At 35.2% G+C, this 19934-nt stretch overlaps 1 protein-coding gene across 1 annotated transcript; it reads right to left on the bottom strand.

Moving 5' to 3' along the window:
• Positions 1-8614: 8614 nt before the first annotated feature.
• On the bottom strand, positions 8615-16573 carry LOC119596909 (testis-expressed protein 264-like; the record flags this gene model as incomplete). The annotated part of the gene is given in 7 exon segments (XM_037946270.1): positions 8615-9417; positions 11545-11712; positions 13993-14068; positions 14898-15034; positions 15166-15385; positions 15532-15670; positions 16418-16573. Coding segments are annotated over 7 exon segments (1134 nt in total). The 3' UTR covers positions 8615-9145.
• Positions 16574-19934: the final 3361 nt, after the last annotated feature.

Below are 19934 nucleotides of genomic sequence, written 5' to 3' on the forward strand. Positions count from 1 at the left end.
TGTGCGTGATAGTGTGCTTGTGGGAGAGAGATGTGAAATCTGAATACATCTGTATACCTGTGATTAAATGGGTTTATTCATGCTTACATGTGTTTGTGAATAATATTTTAAAGGGGAATTTTCTGTAGAAATTTAAACTTGAACTTGATTTTTCGCAGTCATAAGCTTGTCTCAAATATGGCGTAATTAACCTTTTTCCTCATTATCCCTCACCGTAAAATTCTTATCTTTTTATATTTTCTTCTCGTTGTTTCTTTTCTTCTTGTATTCCTCTTTTTTATAATATAATTTTCTCCTGCATCATATTTAATTCTTCCATCTCTTTAGTCTTATCCTTGTTTTTTCTGTTTTTCTTGTTTTTTGTTTTCTCTTCTTCTTTCTCCTCCTCCTCCTTCTCCCCCCGTCTTCATATTCTTATCATAATTGTCATTGTTATTATTATTGTTATTGCTGTTGCTGTATTATTATTATTATTATTGTTATTATTATTATTATCCTTATTGTCATTATTATTATTATCACTAATATTATTATTATTACCATTTATCCTCCTCCTCTTTCGTCTCCACCATCATTATCTTTTCTCTCTTCTCCTTTTCCTCCTCCTCTTTCGTCTTCTTCGTCATCTCCTTTTCCTCCTGCTTCCTCTCCTCCGGAAGTCATTATACCAACTGCCGTTCACCGCAAGTAGAACCAGGTCATATCATAGGAATTAAGCCTAGTTCACCAGCCGTTGAATAATTAATAAAATTTCTTTATTTGTTTATTGATATATTCATTAACCAAATACGATTGCTAAAGCTAAAACTATCATAAATTAATAAGTTTAGCTAAATCAGCATTTTCCTGTGATTTCTGAACTGTAGCATTTTATGGCCGAGAAAATATTACCGGCTGAACGTTTTTGTGTTGATAGCATCGTTGTAATGTGAATGTGATGGAAGAGCAACACTTAATACATTACAAAGAGATCACAACGATAAATTGATAGGAGTTTAGATGACTGCAAATAGAAATAGCGATTTATATATATATATATATATATATATATATATATATATATATATATATATATATATATATATATATATATATATATATATATATATATTTTTTTTTTTTTTTTTTTTTTTTTTTTTTTTTTTTTTTTTTTGTTAAAGGAAATACACATGGGAGAGAGAACGCGAAAATGCTGGAAATTCACATGGGAGAGAGAACGCGAAAATGCTGGAAAAATGACTCCATGTAAATTCCCTTTGAACAAATTCTTATCAAGATAGCATGTATAAGTTAGGATCACAATCAAGCTTTATATTACTGATCTTTTAATATTCATATATACTTCCCCCCTCTATCTTTCACTCTCCCTTCCTCTCTCTTCTTTTTTTTTCTTCCTCTAAGAAAAAAAATATTATATACTGTTATATTTCCATAACAATGCAAGGAATGTGATGGTGCTCTCCCAACTTCCATATTCTCTCCTTTCTGTATGGTTTCTCCTGTTGCATAAGACAAAATGCTGGTCTCTTACCTTTCTGCATGGTATATAGGTCTCGACTATCATTCATACGTAGGGCTTAGTGAGGACTTTTTCTTTACTTTGAATGTGGTCCTCTTGTATGTAACATTCACTTTATTTACTTGATTTTTTTATTTTATTTTATGTTTATTTCTTTTATATTTTATTTTTATTGTACTTTATTTACGGGTTTATTTTTTTCTCTCGTGCAGGGAATAGGGTGGGTTGTGTTTGGGGGGGTGGGGGGGATTTGCCTTTATTGTGTGATATGTTTTAGGATCCTTTTGCTATAACGATTACGGTTTATAGATTTTCCTAGTTTTTATGCTATGTGTGTATTATTATGTACATCGATAAATTTCTTTTCGGCTTTTTTTTAAACTACTTATACTTGTATGTATGTCTATTTCCTCATCTTCCTTTGTACAAACCTAATAGTTTTGGGGGGTATACGCAAATAAAATATATAGATTTTAAGGGAAGGGTTAAAGTTGATAAAATCGCTGTAATATTATATATATTCTTCGTTTGTATAATGTGACTGTATCACTACATTTTTTTTACAGGAGGGGGGGGGGGGGGCTCAAAAGTGAACATTTATCTGGGATGACCGAAAAAAAAAAATTAAGTTTGAACATCTGCCAAAATTTTTGATGGGGGAGCAAACCCCATCTCCTGTTAGATAGAGAAATAAGGCAACTCTTGAGCTGCCTGATGTCAACTTACATCGTATAGGTAACACTACTGATATTTTTATGATTGTGATTTCCTTTGTATGTCCAAAGTAATAAAAATAAACCAGTACAACTTGGTGCTTGTCATATGCCGGGATGAGACGAGGGATGATGTCAGAAAGGGCATTCGGTCATTTGAAAAATTATGTTGAAATACTACACTGAAACTTCGATGAATAAAACCTCAGAAAGTGCGAAGTGTTGGCTAGATTGGCTAGACACTTGGTGGATCTGGGGTTTAGGGGTAAGTTGAAGAAACAAACTTAACTTGGAAGGTACGATTGGGAAAGAAAGATTCAATGAATACACTCACATTCTCTCGTATGCCATGAGATGATAGCTACTTAAGAATGTGGTTATCACCATGTAGTATCATATGCCTTTTATAGAAAACAGCTAATATGGAGTTATGGCGTTCAAAGGCAGCTATGATATAATTTTCAAAATGTGCAAGTGGGTCAGTTGTGTTTCGAGCACGGCGGAATCCAAATTGGGAAGAGAGAAAGAAAGCTGTGGGATTCAAGACACCACATTAGGCGTTGGTCTGCCATTCTTTCTAGCAATTTACATAAACAGCAAGTCAGAGCAATGGGACGGTAGTCTTGAGGGAGGGTGCTGGAATTATTACGTTTTAGGAAAAGTAGAATCAGTGTTTCAATCCACTGAGGAGGAAAGTTTCCAGTTGTCCAAATATTGTTGAAAATTGCCAGCAGGAAGAATAGGGAGATAGGTGGGAGATGCCTCAACATACGGTAATGCATAAAGGGAGGGAAGGTAGAAACGAGTTCAGCAGAGGAAATGGGGCATTAGCGCTCTGTAGAGGATAAAGAGAAGGAGACGGGAATGCGCTATATAGCTGTTTTAATAAAAGATAAGTGGAGAGAGAGATGAGAGCCACTACTGACTTGGCTGAAATATGTACCAAGTTCAGTAGCAACTTGGATCGGATCAAGGATAAGGGTATTTGGGATATGTAGGACAGGGGCAGGATGAGAGGGATGTTTTCCTGATATTTCATGGATTCTACGCAGAAAGAGATATACTGGAAATAACTAAGGAAACATAATTTTGCCTGCTGGTTGCAACAGATTTTCGGATTATGCGGCAAAGCCTAGCAGATGTTCTTTTAAATGTGATGAGAGCTGATCATTGGCTGGAGCTGTCTCGCTTGTAGCGAGAGATTGGAAGGTAGATGAGGTATAGAAGTGTTCTCTTGGGCAATGTTTAGGAATTTTCGGATGTCTTCAAGGGTTCCTGTAGCTGGAGTTAGGTGGAGAGATCTAGGGAAAAAAACGGTTTCCTTATGAAGAGAGAAAAGGGAGATAGACATCTGAGAAGTAAAAGATACAAGTGTAGATGGGGATGCATTAGGAGATGGGGTGGAACATTTTAGCCTGTCTGGTGCGATAGGTAAAGCGAAGATTCAAGTATATGGATTTAGAATATTAAAGGAATATGCCTGGGAGATAGTAGATGAGGTGGGAAGGCGAGGGCTAAGGGAAAGAGATACTAGGAAGATGTAGACAACTTGGGAAGATGGGAGATCAGTAGAGCATATTGGAGTAGAGAGTGAGAGAAAAGGCTCTTGTTGTGCCTGATGCCTGGCCTCTCACAGACTGAGGCCAAGTTGGTACCTGAGAATTACTACCCTAGACTCAAACTTGTAGGCAGGGCAGCCCCTGTAAAGTGCATTATGGGACTTATTGCATTTGGTATATGTACGTGATTGGGCAGGACAGTTTGAATGGTCATGACCAGGCTGGGTACATTGAGGACAGTGAGCTGTGGAACAGGTGTTTGGCAGGGTGGCCAAAACCCAACATTTCTGTCTTATATAACCTGCTCGTGGAGGATCATACCTACAGAAGATAATTTAGCAATATTGATGTGAGACTTGTGGTGGCCACTGGAGGGAATAGTATAGCACTGTACTGATACTGCATCATAATTTATGAATCAAGTGAGTAGGTTCTTTTCTGAGCAGGTTGGTGTCTGACCATGGGTAATCGACCAGGGAGATGGAAACCGTTCCACTATAAGTATTAAGAGAAGAGTGTGGTTGGGCAGGAATAGGTTTGCCAGTGAAGTCTACCAGGGTAGATAGTGCATGGGCTTAGGACTCACATGTAACTGTGACAAGGTATAAGTGATCAGGACAGCTGCGGAAGGGAAGTTTGCCTACTTGTTTTTGGAGGCACTGTTGGAAGAGGAGGGCAATGGTAGGTTAAGGGACTGTAAGGGGAATACGATCCTATTTGGATTTCAATAGATTTGTTGAGTTGAGCACTGTAGAGGTACAGGGACAGGAGGTCCTATTGTAGGGAGAAGGGCAATAAGGTTGAAGAGTTGTTATAAGGGAGTTGGAGGTAGAATTTGAAGATGGGAGGAGATGTAGTGGAGGAGATTGGGATAGAGTTTTTTTTTAAGCTGAGTTATAACCTTGGTAGATGATTCTGGATGGGTTAAGTTGACAGTAAGCATCAAGGAGGAGGGTATAGTAGCAATGGTCCAAAGAAGTTAGATTCAAGGAGGCAAATTGGTATAGGGGCAAGCCTAAGTGCCCCTAATAAGGGTACAAAATCTTCATTATTAGCCATGGCAAGCCTGAAATATGTGGAGAAGATCAACAGTTCACCCTTCAAGGACCCCATGAGGGGTAAGGGATAGACAAGTGACCAAGGGAACACGGTGCCCATGGCTGTCCATGACTGGTACAAAGTCAGCCTTTCATCCTTTCAACACGCCTCTCACACCTTAGTAAGGAGTTGGAGAAGATAAGGAAAAGGAAAGGGGAAGAAGAAAAGACCATGCAAAATTGTTTAAGCTGAGGGCTGAGGCCCAAGGTAGGGAGATTCACACATTGGGCCTCAGTCTCCATCTCCTAAGCCCCCCACAACAATAAAGGGCAAAGGAAGGGGGGGTGAGATTTTCAAGGAGCATTTGCCTCACCTAGTCAATTACTTGGTTACTTTTTGTAAGTTCTACGAAAAGCCCGTGCTACAGAGGCTTATTCCCCCTCCTAGGGGAAACTGAACTTCATGAGGGAAAGCATGATAACAAAAAGAAAAGAAAAGAAAAAGACCTGTCTACATTACCACTAGTTGAGGATACTACTCATATTTCTAAGTGTGATGGCAAAGCATGATATAGACTGCTGATGAGTAATTTGGTCCTTCTCTCTGTACAGACACACGTATGCTTGTTTGTTATAAGTAGGTGGCTGGTGAGCATAACAAATTGGTGCACAGTTAAGCCAGGTAAAATAACCATTATGAAATGTGTGCTTTGATATGCTACATAGTACATGATTACATGGTAAATTCCTGGGATTTTCAGTGGACTTTCTATATGAGTATCAAAGTTCTCTTGATCTTGTACTGTATAAATTGAAATATGGAGAATTTGTGTGTGTCTGGTAACACCATTCAGCTGTTCATACACAACTATCCCATCATGATCAGGGATGGTGCTTCACTGTTTGTGTCTGTAACGTCACACTTTAGGTGGACATTCGTTGTGTTGACTAATTTCATGGATTTTTTTCTGAAAACAGTAGAATATTCAGAATGTCTCAGTTTATAAATAGATTGTATATTATGTGGAATATAAAAAACAAGTCCAAATAAATTGTTACAATCTTTATGTCAGCAGAAGTTTAATAAGTTATAAATACACAGTTAAATTTCCCATTAAAAGAGTGAATTAATTCCACAGAACCTCCCTCATTATTACATACTCCAATGCATTTGACCAGGAGCAGAAACAAGCACATCAACAAGAGTTTACTATATTCTAGATTTATATACAAGAAAGGGAGTTTAATTCATATATATATATTTTTTTTTTGCACTTACTTTGCATGCATTATAAACAAACAATAATTAGTGTAGATGGCACCTCCCATTAAAAAAAATAAGCCTATTCATCAGATGCATTTTATTGCTGAAAAGATAATCTTGAGGCCTAGTGAGACTAAATAAGATATTCATCAGTTTTACAAATATCATCTCTTATATGAATATAACATCTCTATTGCTACTGACACTTTCTTAAATCTACTTTTTTCTTATATTTTGTCACACAAGTATGCACAAGCAAGAGTTTAAAATAAAAGCTATGTACATTCAAACTTTGTCATATCTGTCACAAAACAAAAAAAAATCTTAGGTATGAAGTGTGTTTGGAGGCTTCTGATCATTCTTTTCACAATAATTGAAGTTAAACCTGATAACGTCATTCTTAGTAACCCTTAAAGTGCGGCAATGTTCAGAGCTTTGTGTGCACACAGGACACACAATTTTTGGCATGTTTTAGCACATATTTATTTCAACTTAAGTAATTTAAAACTGGTTGTGTCAAAAATCTGTAATTTGGACACTTTGTCTTAACTTTTGCTTCATTCAGTTCAGTGTACACAATTAACTGAAAACAACAGTTGCCATAAGTTAAATACAACATCAAAATTTCACATATCATAACACAGGATTATGGTATAAAATCTCAATTTCTGATAAAGGTATTGGATACTAATTTCTTTACAATATGAAATGCCACAATGAGAGTAAAGCTAAAATTTAACAACTATCTACATGTGACTGTGTTTTTTTCATACTGGCAAAAATCTTGTGATTTCATTCCTTTGTTAGCATTCATTGATTGTAAATCTTCTAAATGACATCCCACATAAAGCAATAATACTTTGTAAATAATCCTTCTTAAAAAAGGCATATAATCTATGGTTATGGTAATCTATTTATGGATACACTTTTTGAACTAAGGTTTCTCTCTGTCTGTCTGTCTGTCTGTCTGTCTGTCTGTCTCTCTCTCTCTCTATACACACACACACACACACACACACACACACACACACACACACACACACACACACACACACACACACACACACACACACACACACACACACACACACACACACACACACACACACACACACACACACACACACACATATATGTCCTTGAAACATATGATTTATTGCTTTGAGAAACATTAAGACTGAGTAATTAAGCCACTCCAAAAGATTTTTTAAAAGAAAGTTATAAAATAGAGAGAAAGAAATACGAAGTGTGAGAAGAAAAAAAAAACATATTTTCTCCATTTTGGATAAATGTTAATAAAAAAGAAATTATACTATTGAAATCTGCAGTAAAAGTCTTTAAGGTATTAGAAAAATATAATACTCCTTTTCTTAAATGTATAAACTTTTATTCTCTTTGAAGCATATATTTGTTACTGGTGGAAAGTCGCATACATATGAAAAACAGGCTCATAATAAAGTAAAGTTATAGGATGATGATGATGATGATGATATTGATGATAATGATGATAATAATAATAATAATAATAATAGTAATAATAATCAATAATGCTAAGGATATTGATGATAATAACAATCACATAAATATAATAATAATAAATAAAAATAAAGCAATAATAATAATAATAATAATAATAATAATAAAAAAAAAAATATATATAATAATAATAATAATAATAATAATAATAATAATAATAACAATTATAGTATTATGACAAAAATAACAATAAAAAATTCATAATGCTTAAAAGATTCCTTATAATAAAAACAGTAAAAACACACTGAAAATAATTATAAAATGACAAATAAATAAAAACAATAATGACAAAGGTGACAGACATGCAACCTGCACATGCCAAACCCTAACTGCAAACTGCACTTTCTCATTTCCTAGACTGGTTATAGAGCTCTTTGAGCAGTCTCTTCAGTCTTTCAATTCTGGTTTTTTTATTACATTTCGTTTTTTTCTCACCAACACAGAAAACTGAACTGGCCACTGCTCTCCAAATGTTACAATCTATAAAGGAGTTTGAGGTTTGGTCTTTCCTTTTCATCTTAAGAAATGGACTATGTTGAAGAAATCTTTGCATACTACAGGGACGGATTTTGTTGGTGGTGCATTTGATGATTAATAGAAATGGAAGTAATTCTGATATTAGGATCATTAAGGTTTAGAGATTTAGACCTAAAAATGACAGATGTTCAAACCTTCAAAATCATGGACATAATCAAAAAGGTGCACATCTTTTCTGTCTACACCTTGGTAACAATTGAAAAGAGACAAAGATGAAGGACAATGGCTTGTTCAGTAGTTCCTGTGCTTGAAAATAAAAAAGGAGTAAATGTTGAAAAAAATTCTAAAACAGTGATCGTTTGAAAGTTAATATTTGGTATCGTGCCTGAAAACCATGCTGTGATAATGCACATCATTAATGAATAAACTTACAAACATCCACTTCTGTTATATTTAGTGTGTAAGCAAATCACACACACACAAACACAAAGGCTTCAAAACCAGTTACAAACACTGCAATAATTTTATTTTCATTACCTTTTAGAAAACTAGAGGTACATTTTGATACCATCTTCTTCAATTATGGACTCTGATTCAAAAAATATCTGTAATATATACAGTGGCAAGTCAATACCATTGAATCTACCAAAAGAAAATTTTCATTAGGTACATTTCAGGATATTTAACTTTCCTTACAATATTTATCCAGATTTTCTAGGGGATGAAATACTACTCATAAAGTAGCTTTCTCTTCTGGTTTAATAAAATATGGTGTAAGTATATTGCCTTACCAGCTCCACTTTCACAGACATGATTTAATGATAACTATTGCTTTATGTATGGTAGGCCAGAAAAAGAAAGAAAGAAAATCCTTGTAAATGGTGATCATAAAAAAGCTGACACTACATTTCTTTTTTTTCTAGATTTTATTTCACGTTGCATGCATGCTTTCTATATATGACTACTAGCATTAGCTATCTGTTAGCAAGACAAAACCATATCATCTTTCACATCCAAAATGCAAAAAAATATAAAAATCTTTATCGTTCCCCTTCATCGTCATCCTTTTTCACAGAGGCAGAAAGATTCTCATCCATAGTGCCTGCTTCAGGCATAACTGCTGCTTCTCTCTCATCAATCTCTTCAAATGAAGAGCCAGTATTAGCATCACTTTCATCTCCTCCAGCTGAAGCTGTGTCGGCCCCATCCACACCCTCATTGGCTGGAGCTGGAGGAACCAGAGCTGAAGTGCTGGCTACTGAAGCTTCACTTGGTGGGGGAACAGGATGATTCCCTCCTGGTGTTTCTGGTTCTGTTGGTATAAAAAAAGAAAAAAGAAAAATACAAAATAAAAAAATGACAAAAAATTTAATAATGAAAGCTGCAATCATCTGCTTTCCAAAATATTAGCAATGACAATATTTGTAAAAGAGACATGGGAAATGTATGCAACTGTGAGTAGATAAAGATATAATATAAGTGGATGTAATTAAAAAATCCATGACCTAAAATGAATTGCAGGAAACGAGCAAAATACTCTGGGCAAGACAAGCAATTCAAAATTATACATATAATTGCAAATACAACAAGGGTCAAACCATGCAGCTTTGGAATCCAACTGGCCAACTTAAACTGAGCTATTCAGGGGGGGGGGGGGGAGTGTTTTCTTGATGCTGATAGATAGTCATAACCATATATCCCAGCAATCTCCGATCAAACAATTTTAATGAAATACTGATGAAAATGATTTATATTGCAGTGATTTATTGATGAGGATGGCACATTATGATGATATCATATATGATACTGATGGTCTATTAAATATACTTTAAATAACAGGGGAAAGATCATGCATAGTGTGATTATAGATGCTGCTACGCCCCATGAAATAGTCATGGAGAAAAATAGTATCTTAGCATTACCATGCTAAAAGGGCAATAAATAAATTACAGTCTTAGCAAACTTTATTCTTCAGACATGCTTTTACATAACATAATAAATAAGTAACATTCTTGTGCAAATCTACTCCACTGGCATGCTTTTACATTACTTATTATAGTATCAGAAGGCCCTGGTTGCAGTGCAAAGGAAAAGAACCATGCACTTAAATACAAGCAAGGCTAAGAAAGCAGCTGATTTAGGAAATAAATACAAAGTGCATGCCTGTTTACTGTGTACCACTGAAAATGTAAGGTCCTGAGTCCTGCCACTCATAATTTTCATATCAAGTAGCCTAGTTTGTGAATAGAAAAAGGGCTACTTAGTTCCAATATATCCCACACATCCATACCATTGTGATTTTCTGCTTTGATTAAATCTTAGAGTTTTAGATTTTTAGAGTTGTCATGAAATATTTGTAATATTTGTAATATTACCTTATGGTATATTTAAAAATGCTCACTTCAAGCTAAAAAGAGGGCCAGATACTGTTTTCTCGTGGGAAGGTACTTATGCATACTCAAATTTCAATGGAACTACTCTTTTCCAATTCTAAAATGTATTATATGCATTTATCAAAGTTTGGACTGTTTTGCCTAAGGATAGGAAGTTTACAGATATTATCTACTTGCACTGTTAATGTTACAAATAGTTTTCATGCTAAAAATAAACTACATTCAGACCTTGAAGTTTCAATTGAAAACAGGCAATATAACACTCCAATACCAGTTGTAAAAACCTGGTACACTTTAATCCCAGCCTTAGTGGAACCTACTAAATTCACTGTCAAAACTGGTAAATGGAAAATCAAGCCTTTGTTACATGACAACCAACTCTCAGTACTTCATTTTTCATACATGCTTTTTGAAACATTTGCATTATAATTCTGTATACCAAGTGTAATATAAATCTAAAGAAAACTTGATATACATTCTGGTACTTCAAGAAAACAACAAGAGAGTGCTACCTCATGGTGCCAACAAAATAAGTGCAAGTGCAAAAATAGAGACATGCACAAATCACCTCAAATTCTTCTCTCATGTAGCATGAGATGTGCAATTTTCAAAAAATGGAATAAATTTCCATAGCCGTATGTTGGTACATATGTATACATGTGTGCAAATGCATGCAGACACACTCACATGCACGCACACATGCAACTACACACACACACACACACACGCAAATGCACACAAGTGATACATACACACACACACACACACACACACACACACACACACACACACACACACACACACACACACACACACACACACACACACACACACACACACACTCTTTCCAGTTCAAAGGTGAGGGTTTGCTTTTTGTAGCAGTGCATCTTAGTCAGTATACAGTGCAGATACATGAAGAACAGCATTCCAGGTGTCTACTTACTTCTCCAACTCATCAATCTTTTAACCTGAAAATACCGCCATGTGTCGCACAGGAATTGAGAGTAGAAGAACGCCTGGCAATATATGTATGGGTGAGAACTAACCTCCCTGGGCAGGTGGAGGTAAGACATGAAGTGTGGAGGAATCTGTTCTGTCTTGTACCGAGGAAGAGAGTGGAACACTGGGGCTCTCTTGTGTTGAGGCTAAAGGGTGGCTGGAACTGTCATCACCCACACTTTCTGAACATTCTGAATCATTCAGATCACCACCACCTGTTTGTATCATTTCAAATTACTACAGAGAATGGCAGTGTGGTGAGGATTTTACACTGTCTGCTGTAAATATACTCTGGATGATTATGGAAGACTTGAGTTACTACAAAGTCTTATATTCAGACCTGTACCAGCCACTTTTATACCCTTAAATTACTATAGGAAATGACAATGGGGTGACTATTTTACATTGTCCCTTGATAATATCTCATGTACAGAGAAAAGGTGTTTCTGAATGAGATACTGACTCATTAAAAATGTAATTTGTGAAAGTACCTGGTGAATGCATGTGAAACCGCTTATTCATACCTAGTTCAAAACAAAATGAGTCATCAAATTCAGACACAAAAATACTGACCAGAGCAAATGGTAATATCAAGCTAACTGCATGTTTTATAGGAACATTACACATAAGAAAAGTATGAATATGTAAGTGTGTGTGTGTGTGTGTGTGTGTGTGTGTGTGTGTGTGTGTGTGTGTGTGTGTGTGTGTGTGTGTGTGTGTGTGTGTGTGTGTGTGTGTGTGTGTGTGTGTGTGTGTGTGAGAGAGAAAGATGACAAAACACTTCTTCGTGGGATTATACATAAAAGAAGCTGAACACATGAAATTTATACATCCAGGCCCTCAATAATCAGCAATATGTGTCATTAGATTCCATACTGCTCATTAAAATGGACCTTTTATTTACTACTTCACACATAAAATCATCCAGATAAGTAATATCAATAATTTTCTTTGAATGTCGACTTGTTTCTTAAGGCTAAATGTTTTGGACACACAAGTAGTCTTGAAAACACACAAGTACCAGAATGAAAACTCACATTATAAAACACCAGCCCTGAAGGCACAGAATAAAAACCCACAAATATCAACTATATTATCAGGAAAGATTGCTGCACTGTCTTAGAAATGAACCACAAATAAAAACCTAAGTAACTCACTTATTTAACAGAAAATCATTCCAAAGCTTGCCTTGACAATAGCAATTGAAATCTATCATGAAATCACTATTGAATAAGAAAAGATGAAAACAAGACAGCAAAGAAAAGACCAGGGAAATGCACAATATTACTGAAGGCTTTTTACTTTATTCTTACTTCATCGTGGTATACTTCAAAAGTGAGGGAGGGATGGGGGAGAAAGTAGGAATTTCTTTGATCATATATGGAATTCTCTTAACAATGTTTAAGAAAAACAGGATGTTTTTATCATTCAGGCCAAGATTTGGGTAGGTGGAGGCAAGGACTATTGTATCTAATCTTCTATATCGGTGTAAGATTACAAAGAAAAATAATAAAAACCTAGTCACATGGAGATTTCTACACAGACACCCAGAAAGACCTGTGATATGACCCAGTTGTATCACATTGCAAAATCATAATTTCCTATATCTGTATCAATCACTGAAAAATCTATACATTTACATATATTCACTCTTTATTTTGATATACATCTATATATACACCTTTGTCTTATGCATATCATACTATGCATATTTTCATAACTTGATATACTTATATATATTTTAATGTCTCCTTTATTCATGTATTTCTTGAACTTTACTGCTTAGGTAAACACATAAAATACCTGCTTTTATGTGACATGGTAACCATACTCTATTCCTCTAAAGGTAATGAGCCGATTTGTCCTTACTACTTAATGTTTGTGTATATAAATATATATATATATATATATATATATATATATATATATATATATATATATATATATATATATATATATATATATATATATATATATAAATCAAACTGCTGAAACTGTTACCTGAAATATCAGCTTTCGTAATACTATTCTCACTGTATTATGATGCATGCATGAAATTTTTGCTTACAACATGACAAGCTTAAGCAACAATTCTATAATGATTATTAAATGTTTAAATTCTAAGGATGATTTTGTCTTTCAACTAAAGCCATTCTTGAGAAATACTAAGCCTTATGAATATTATATATACAATATTATCATTGTCTTTTTACATAATATATTTCTTATCTTTGTAAAACTCTCTTCAGTCACAGACAATCTAATTTACTTTCTACTTTCTGTCACCCATATTATTATATCTTTCACTACTTAGGCATCATTAACATTCATAGATAATATAAATAAAAAAAAGTGCAAACCAAATAATAATCTGTAACTAAAATGTATATGAACTATAATCAGAAGTCAAATATATTTCTCTAACAAAGCAACTATGTTGACATATTTACATATATAAATACTAAACAACATGCTAGTCAAATCTTACAACTAACCTCGTATGAAAGATGCAGACTCATCCCATGACCGGCTGGAATTCTCTGTCCTATCATCCTCAAAGTCATCGTCATCCTGCAGAATATACCTTCCCTTCAGCGACACAGAGAAACTACTATTGTTTTTTTTTCACAAACTTGTGAATACATGAATAATACAAAGAAGCTAAGAAAGGTATATAAACATCAACATTGTACAATGTCCTGGCTTCAAAATCACAGTAAAGACTGAAGAGCACACAGAATTTAACATGGATATTTTTAACCTCCACAGTTATATGAGTCATCTATTTACTTAACAAGAACACAAACATCAAACATAAATTTAAGTTATGGGATAATATCTATTAGATTACTTTAAGGTCTGATATCTATGAGGCAAAGTTATGAATTCAGATATTCATGAGTAAGAATGAGGTCTAATATCTATGAGGTTCTGTTGTCTACAAGGCAAAAGTCATGGAGTACAATATAAATAAGACCAATCTATGTGGTTTGATATTTGTGAAGTATAATATCAATAAGGACAAGTACCATACTGCAAAGTTGATGCTTAAAAGGTCAGCTATTATGAGATTTAAGATCTATGTCTAATATATATCAATCCTGTTACATAGTCTGATATTAACCATATGCTGCCAGGGAAAATGCATGAAAAATGGGGAAAATGCTGTGCTCATTTTGTGAGCACAGCATAACTCATAATTGGCTCATTGATGACTTAGTACAAGTGAAGCCATATATGTGTAAAAACAATTAATAAAGTAAACTCACAGTGGGCATGGCATGTATGCACACGGTGTGCCCATCGGCATTGGGTTATTAGAGCTGATATTTAGAATATATCTATGAAATCTGATGCTAATAATGACTGATATCTATGAAGTCAATGATGAGATTCTTACTCTGTTGTCCTCTTCCTCCTGTAGCACCTCTGGGACATAGAAATCATCCTGACGTGCCAGTGGGCCCACAAACAAAATCTCTGACTTCTCGTTGTCATAGACTTCTAGGAATGGACGAGCACACAAACTTCTGTGTTCTGTTTAAGGAAAAGGGGTGAAAAATATCTTGAATAACATCAAAATATTTCATCACTGTCATTTACAAACTGTGTAAAATTATATATCCAAACAATCTGTCAGAATTTCAAGACAAAATGAGAATACTTACCAATGTACTCACGAAGAGATGGATAAACTTTCATTATAGCCACAATAATTGAAATTGTACTTTTGAATGGAAATCTAGTTTGGACTGCATGGTCAATTGATGGAAATGTTGCAAATCTGTAATTATTTTCTTCAAGGAGTTTCAGATGTTCTGCATTAGTTGGACTACCATTTTCTGACAATATGATGCCCACAATGTAGCGCAACTTGTGGGGCTGTTTCTGTTCAAAAAAAGGAGAGGAAAAATCAAACAGTATATACACATGTCTACCTAACCACAAACCCATTTCTAACAGCTATGGTAAATTTTTAAACAAATTAGATTCTCAAAAAAATTATTTCTTCTTTTACAAGAGTGGAAACTCACTGTGTTTGGGTCATCATAATAAACACCAATAGTACGATACTGTGGTAATAGTGTATGGACTTCAGTAAAGAGCATCCCAGAATCCTTGTATGGGCCTTGAGCAAACTTGTAAGCAATTTGGATTTCACCTATGTCAGGTCTGAAAATAAAAAATATCATCAAAATCAATAAAACACAGGGTACGATATCAATCAGACGTAAACGGAATTGGGGATATATTTAAGATCAAAGAAAAGTAGTTGTATAAGCCCTAAGCCTGTTTATGAGCCAAGACATGAGTTTAAGTAATCATAATGAGCAGGGTGCCCTCGAAGGAAAAGTTGCAGATGGATGACAAGGACTTTCTAAGCCCAATATCCAGACCATTTCCTCCTATTATGAAACCCAAATCATTCAAAAGGCATAATATTACTAGAACAGGAATATAAATTATTATAAAGGAAAAGAAAAGAAATTAAACCAGCCTTTTCTGATACATTGTAATCCAAGTTACTTAACAGCTAAAAAATTGCTTCAAGAATTGTTCCTTAGTGCACTAAAGAGAATAAGAAATATAACACAATGTACTATGAAAGTGATTATAAGAAGACTGAATGGCTAGTTAAATCAAATATCAGATGAGCCACCAATATTCAGTAATGAAGGAGTGATGGCCAAATTAAAGTCTATCAGTCATTAAGTTCCCTGCAGCTGACAAAAGACTGGTGGTCCCCTGAGACAGCCTTGCCATGAGCCACTGGGGTGACCTACACAAGCATAAACAAAATGCATTGCAATTAACAATTAATAGACCCTTACAAACACTCAAAATGAAGTGAATCCCCCTAATTAAAAAAAAACACAAACCTCCCTTAAAATTACCTACAAAATAAAGAAATACACTTACTTGCACGTCTTGACATCCACAGGGATGAGGAGCCCCGAGTGGACGAGCAAGGCTGTGACCGTTGCCACGACGAGGAGCAGGAGGACTATGAAGCCCCAGAGCAGAGCCGTCTCGGTCTCCATACTGCCGCTCGACTGATCACTGAAAGCCTGTTATCTATATGGATAACTGCAATCACCAACGATTGGATTTACAAGCAGTAATAAAATAAAAAAAAAGTGACGAAACCCGAGTGGAAGTTAAAAGGCCGTCTCACTGGCCAGTCGCTCCTCCTCGTCCCCTCCGGCGATAACAGTAATCCCCAGCGCCTGGAAGTCACGCGAGAACGCAAACTAAAGCAACACCAACGAGAGGAGAGTGGGGAAAGGGAATTAAAAGGCTGCCTCGCTGCCGTCGCCGCCGCGTTTGTTGTGGGGAATCAGCTGATGCGTCACCGCCCCCCCTCTCCCCTGCCCCCGCCCCCCCCTCGACGGGAATTGCGTCTACGTATATGTGTTCATCGCAATTTTCTCTCATTATTTGCCGTTCCTATGGATTTCTTTGCTTCAGATCTGAAAATGACGGCATGATGGAGTGCCTTTTCTGGACATTTTTTTTTCTGTACGATGGAAACTCTTACAAGAGGGATCTTTTCTTAAAATGATTCATTCCAGTTTGTTTTAGAAATGAGTATAAAAGATTTTCAAAATGCTGACAGTAATCAAAGTACGAATGTAAAGCTGACCTCTCAATCACTTAAATAAACCTAACAGTATTTTCCAATTCAGACGAGGACGCGACAGCCAGCGAGCAGCGAGAAAAGCACCTTCATGACGTTACTGGCGATTTAAACGTTTATTTCGAGGAGGCGACTTCACTGCCACACGAGGGATTGTTGGTAAGTGATTCGTCGGTGTAGAGAGAAGAAAATTATCTCATGACATACTGGACTGACCCCGTGAGAAAGGCTGAGGAGGATGTAGAGGAAACTCGGGTCATGGTAAACACGAATGCGAAGCTGTATCGTGTATCTGTTCATAGGTATTGTGAACAAACATGTAGCATTTCGGTTTTCTGCTCCAAGATGTCCAAGAAAGACTATATTTTGTGACCAGTTATGTCATGTCCCTTGTCTGCATTGTCTCGCCGCCTCGCCGATGCTAACAATATCGGTTCTAAACAGATCCAGCGAAAAATGAATGAAAATGAATACCTAAACAACGCAAGCAGTATAATTGACTTTTCTAGTAAAGCTCCAGGTAAAACCTTAATCAGAATTCCATACATGGAAGATTTTCAAGTAATTGTTTACTGTGTGGATGCACTCGCCGGAGACTAAGGATCAAACTCCATGTCACAAACCCTATTCAACAATCTAAGTTGCCATGGGGGTGCTCTGCCCTCAGCAGCTACCTGGGAAGTATTGTCTTCACCTCGGCATGCCCAACATGATAGAGTTGAAACTTGGGAGTACAGAGTGGAGTTTGAATGGGGTCGGTGCTTTCCGCAATCTTTTTCCTTTATTCGTGGCATTTCCGTTCATATCTGCAGATTATTTTTTGTACCAGTGACTACATTTAGTCCTCTACAAGAATATTATCTTCAGTTTGCCCTACCTTAGTTTGTCTATTCAGTAAAAATTAACCCCATACATCAGCAAGGATGCAGGTAAATTTCTGGCACAAGTCTGCATCTCAATATCCATCAGATTTGGTATCATGAACTCCCATTATCAAATACAGAAATAATTGCAGGAATTGATTGATACGAATGTTCAAAAACTCTCATAATTTACACAATAACTTGGGACTGAATGTGCTGTTGTGTGCTTCAAATTTTCAATTAGATGTTCAACTTCATCTCTAAGCACCACTGTGGTTTTGGGAGTTCTGTGGTGGTAAATGTGAACTCTGTGTTTGCAAATTTCAGTAATGAAATCACATCCTGTTTTGCTGTAATAAGCTTTGTGAAACCTTCTATGCTATGTAGACACATTGCTGTATAGTTATTTGCAGGCAGTTTCTTATCTATTACTAAATCTCTTATCTTTGCACTGGATGAATTGGCAGTTTTTACGGCATGTTACTAACTGATGTTGCATTTGAGTAGTAGTTGGAATTTTGACAAAGGGTTAGGGTTGGTCCTTTGTCCTTGTCGTGGTGTTATACCCTTCTCTCTGAGGTTCAAGGGGATAGCCCGGGGAGTTCTGGTACTTTATTTGATTTTTATTTAATGGGGAGGTCTATAAGGTCTGTTAACCCAAAATATATGGTATATGATGGAGGTTTGTTGGCCATGTGTTGAAGCACCAAAAACATGGAGGCCTTAGTGTTGGCTTGATACTGTCTCACTCTGATTATTTCGGATATTGTCACTGCAGTATATAAGCAATCCAGTGATACCAGATTTGGAAGTGCAGGTGATGTTGTATGTTTAGGAGGATTTAACAACTTTTCTGTGCATATTTTACTGCCAATTACTTTAGGTCACTGAGAGCCTGGTAAAGTTTTGATTTTGGACATACTGAAATCTTTGCATTTTTGAAATTTAATATATATATATATATATATATATATATATATATATATATATATATATATATATATATATATATATATATATATATATTATATATATATATGTGTGTGTGTGTGTGTGTGTGGTTTTGTTACATATATATATAAATGTACATATAAATATATATATATATATTATATAATATATATATATATATATATATATATATATATATTTATATATATATATATATATATATATAATATATATATATATTAAATTTCAAAATGCAAAGATTTCAGTATGTCCAAAATCAAAACTTTACCAGGCTCTCAGTGACCTAAAGTAATTGGCAGTAAAATATGCACAGAAAAGTTGTTAAATCCTCCTAAACATACAACATCACCTGCACTTCCAAATCTGGTATCATGGATTGCTTTATATACTGCAGTGTACAATATCCGAAATAATCAGAGTGAGACAGTATCAAGCCAACACTAAGGCCTCCATGTTTTTGGTGCTTCAAACATGCCAACAAACCTCCATCATATACCATATATTTTGGGTTAACAGACCTTATAGACCTCCCCATTTAAATAAAAATCAAATAAAGTACCAGAACTCCCGGGCTATCCCCTTGAACCTCAGAGAGAAGGGTAATAACACCACGACAGGACAAAGGACCAACCCTAACCCTTTGTCAAAATTCCAACTACTACTCAAATGCAACATCAGTTAGTACATCCGTAAAAACTGCCAATTCATCCAGTGCAAAGATAAGAGATTTAGTAATAGATAAGAAACTGCCTGCAAATAACTATACAGCAATGTGTCTACATAGCATAGAAGGTTTCACAAAGCTATTACAGCAAAACAGGATGTGATTTCATTATAATTTGAAGGTTTATTTACATTATAAAATAAAAAAATATTTATATTAAATAATATATAAATTAATATAATTATATAAAATATATATATATTAAAATTTATATATATTGGTGTTTGGGTTTTTTTTAAA

Source organism: Penaeus monodon, chromosome 38 (genome assembly GCF_015228065.2).
Source record: "Penaeus monodon isolate SGIC_2016 chromosome 38, NSTDA_Pmon_1, whole genome shotgun sequence".
NCBI lineage: Eukaryota > Metazoa > Arthropoda > Malacostraca > Decapoda > Penaeidae > Penaeus > Penaeus monodon.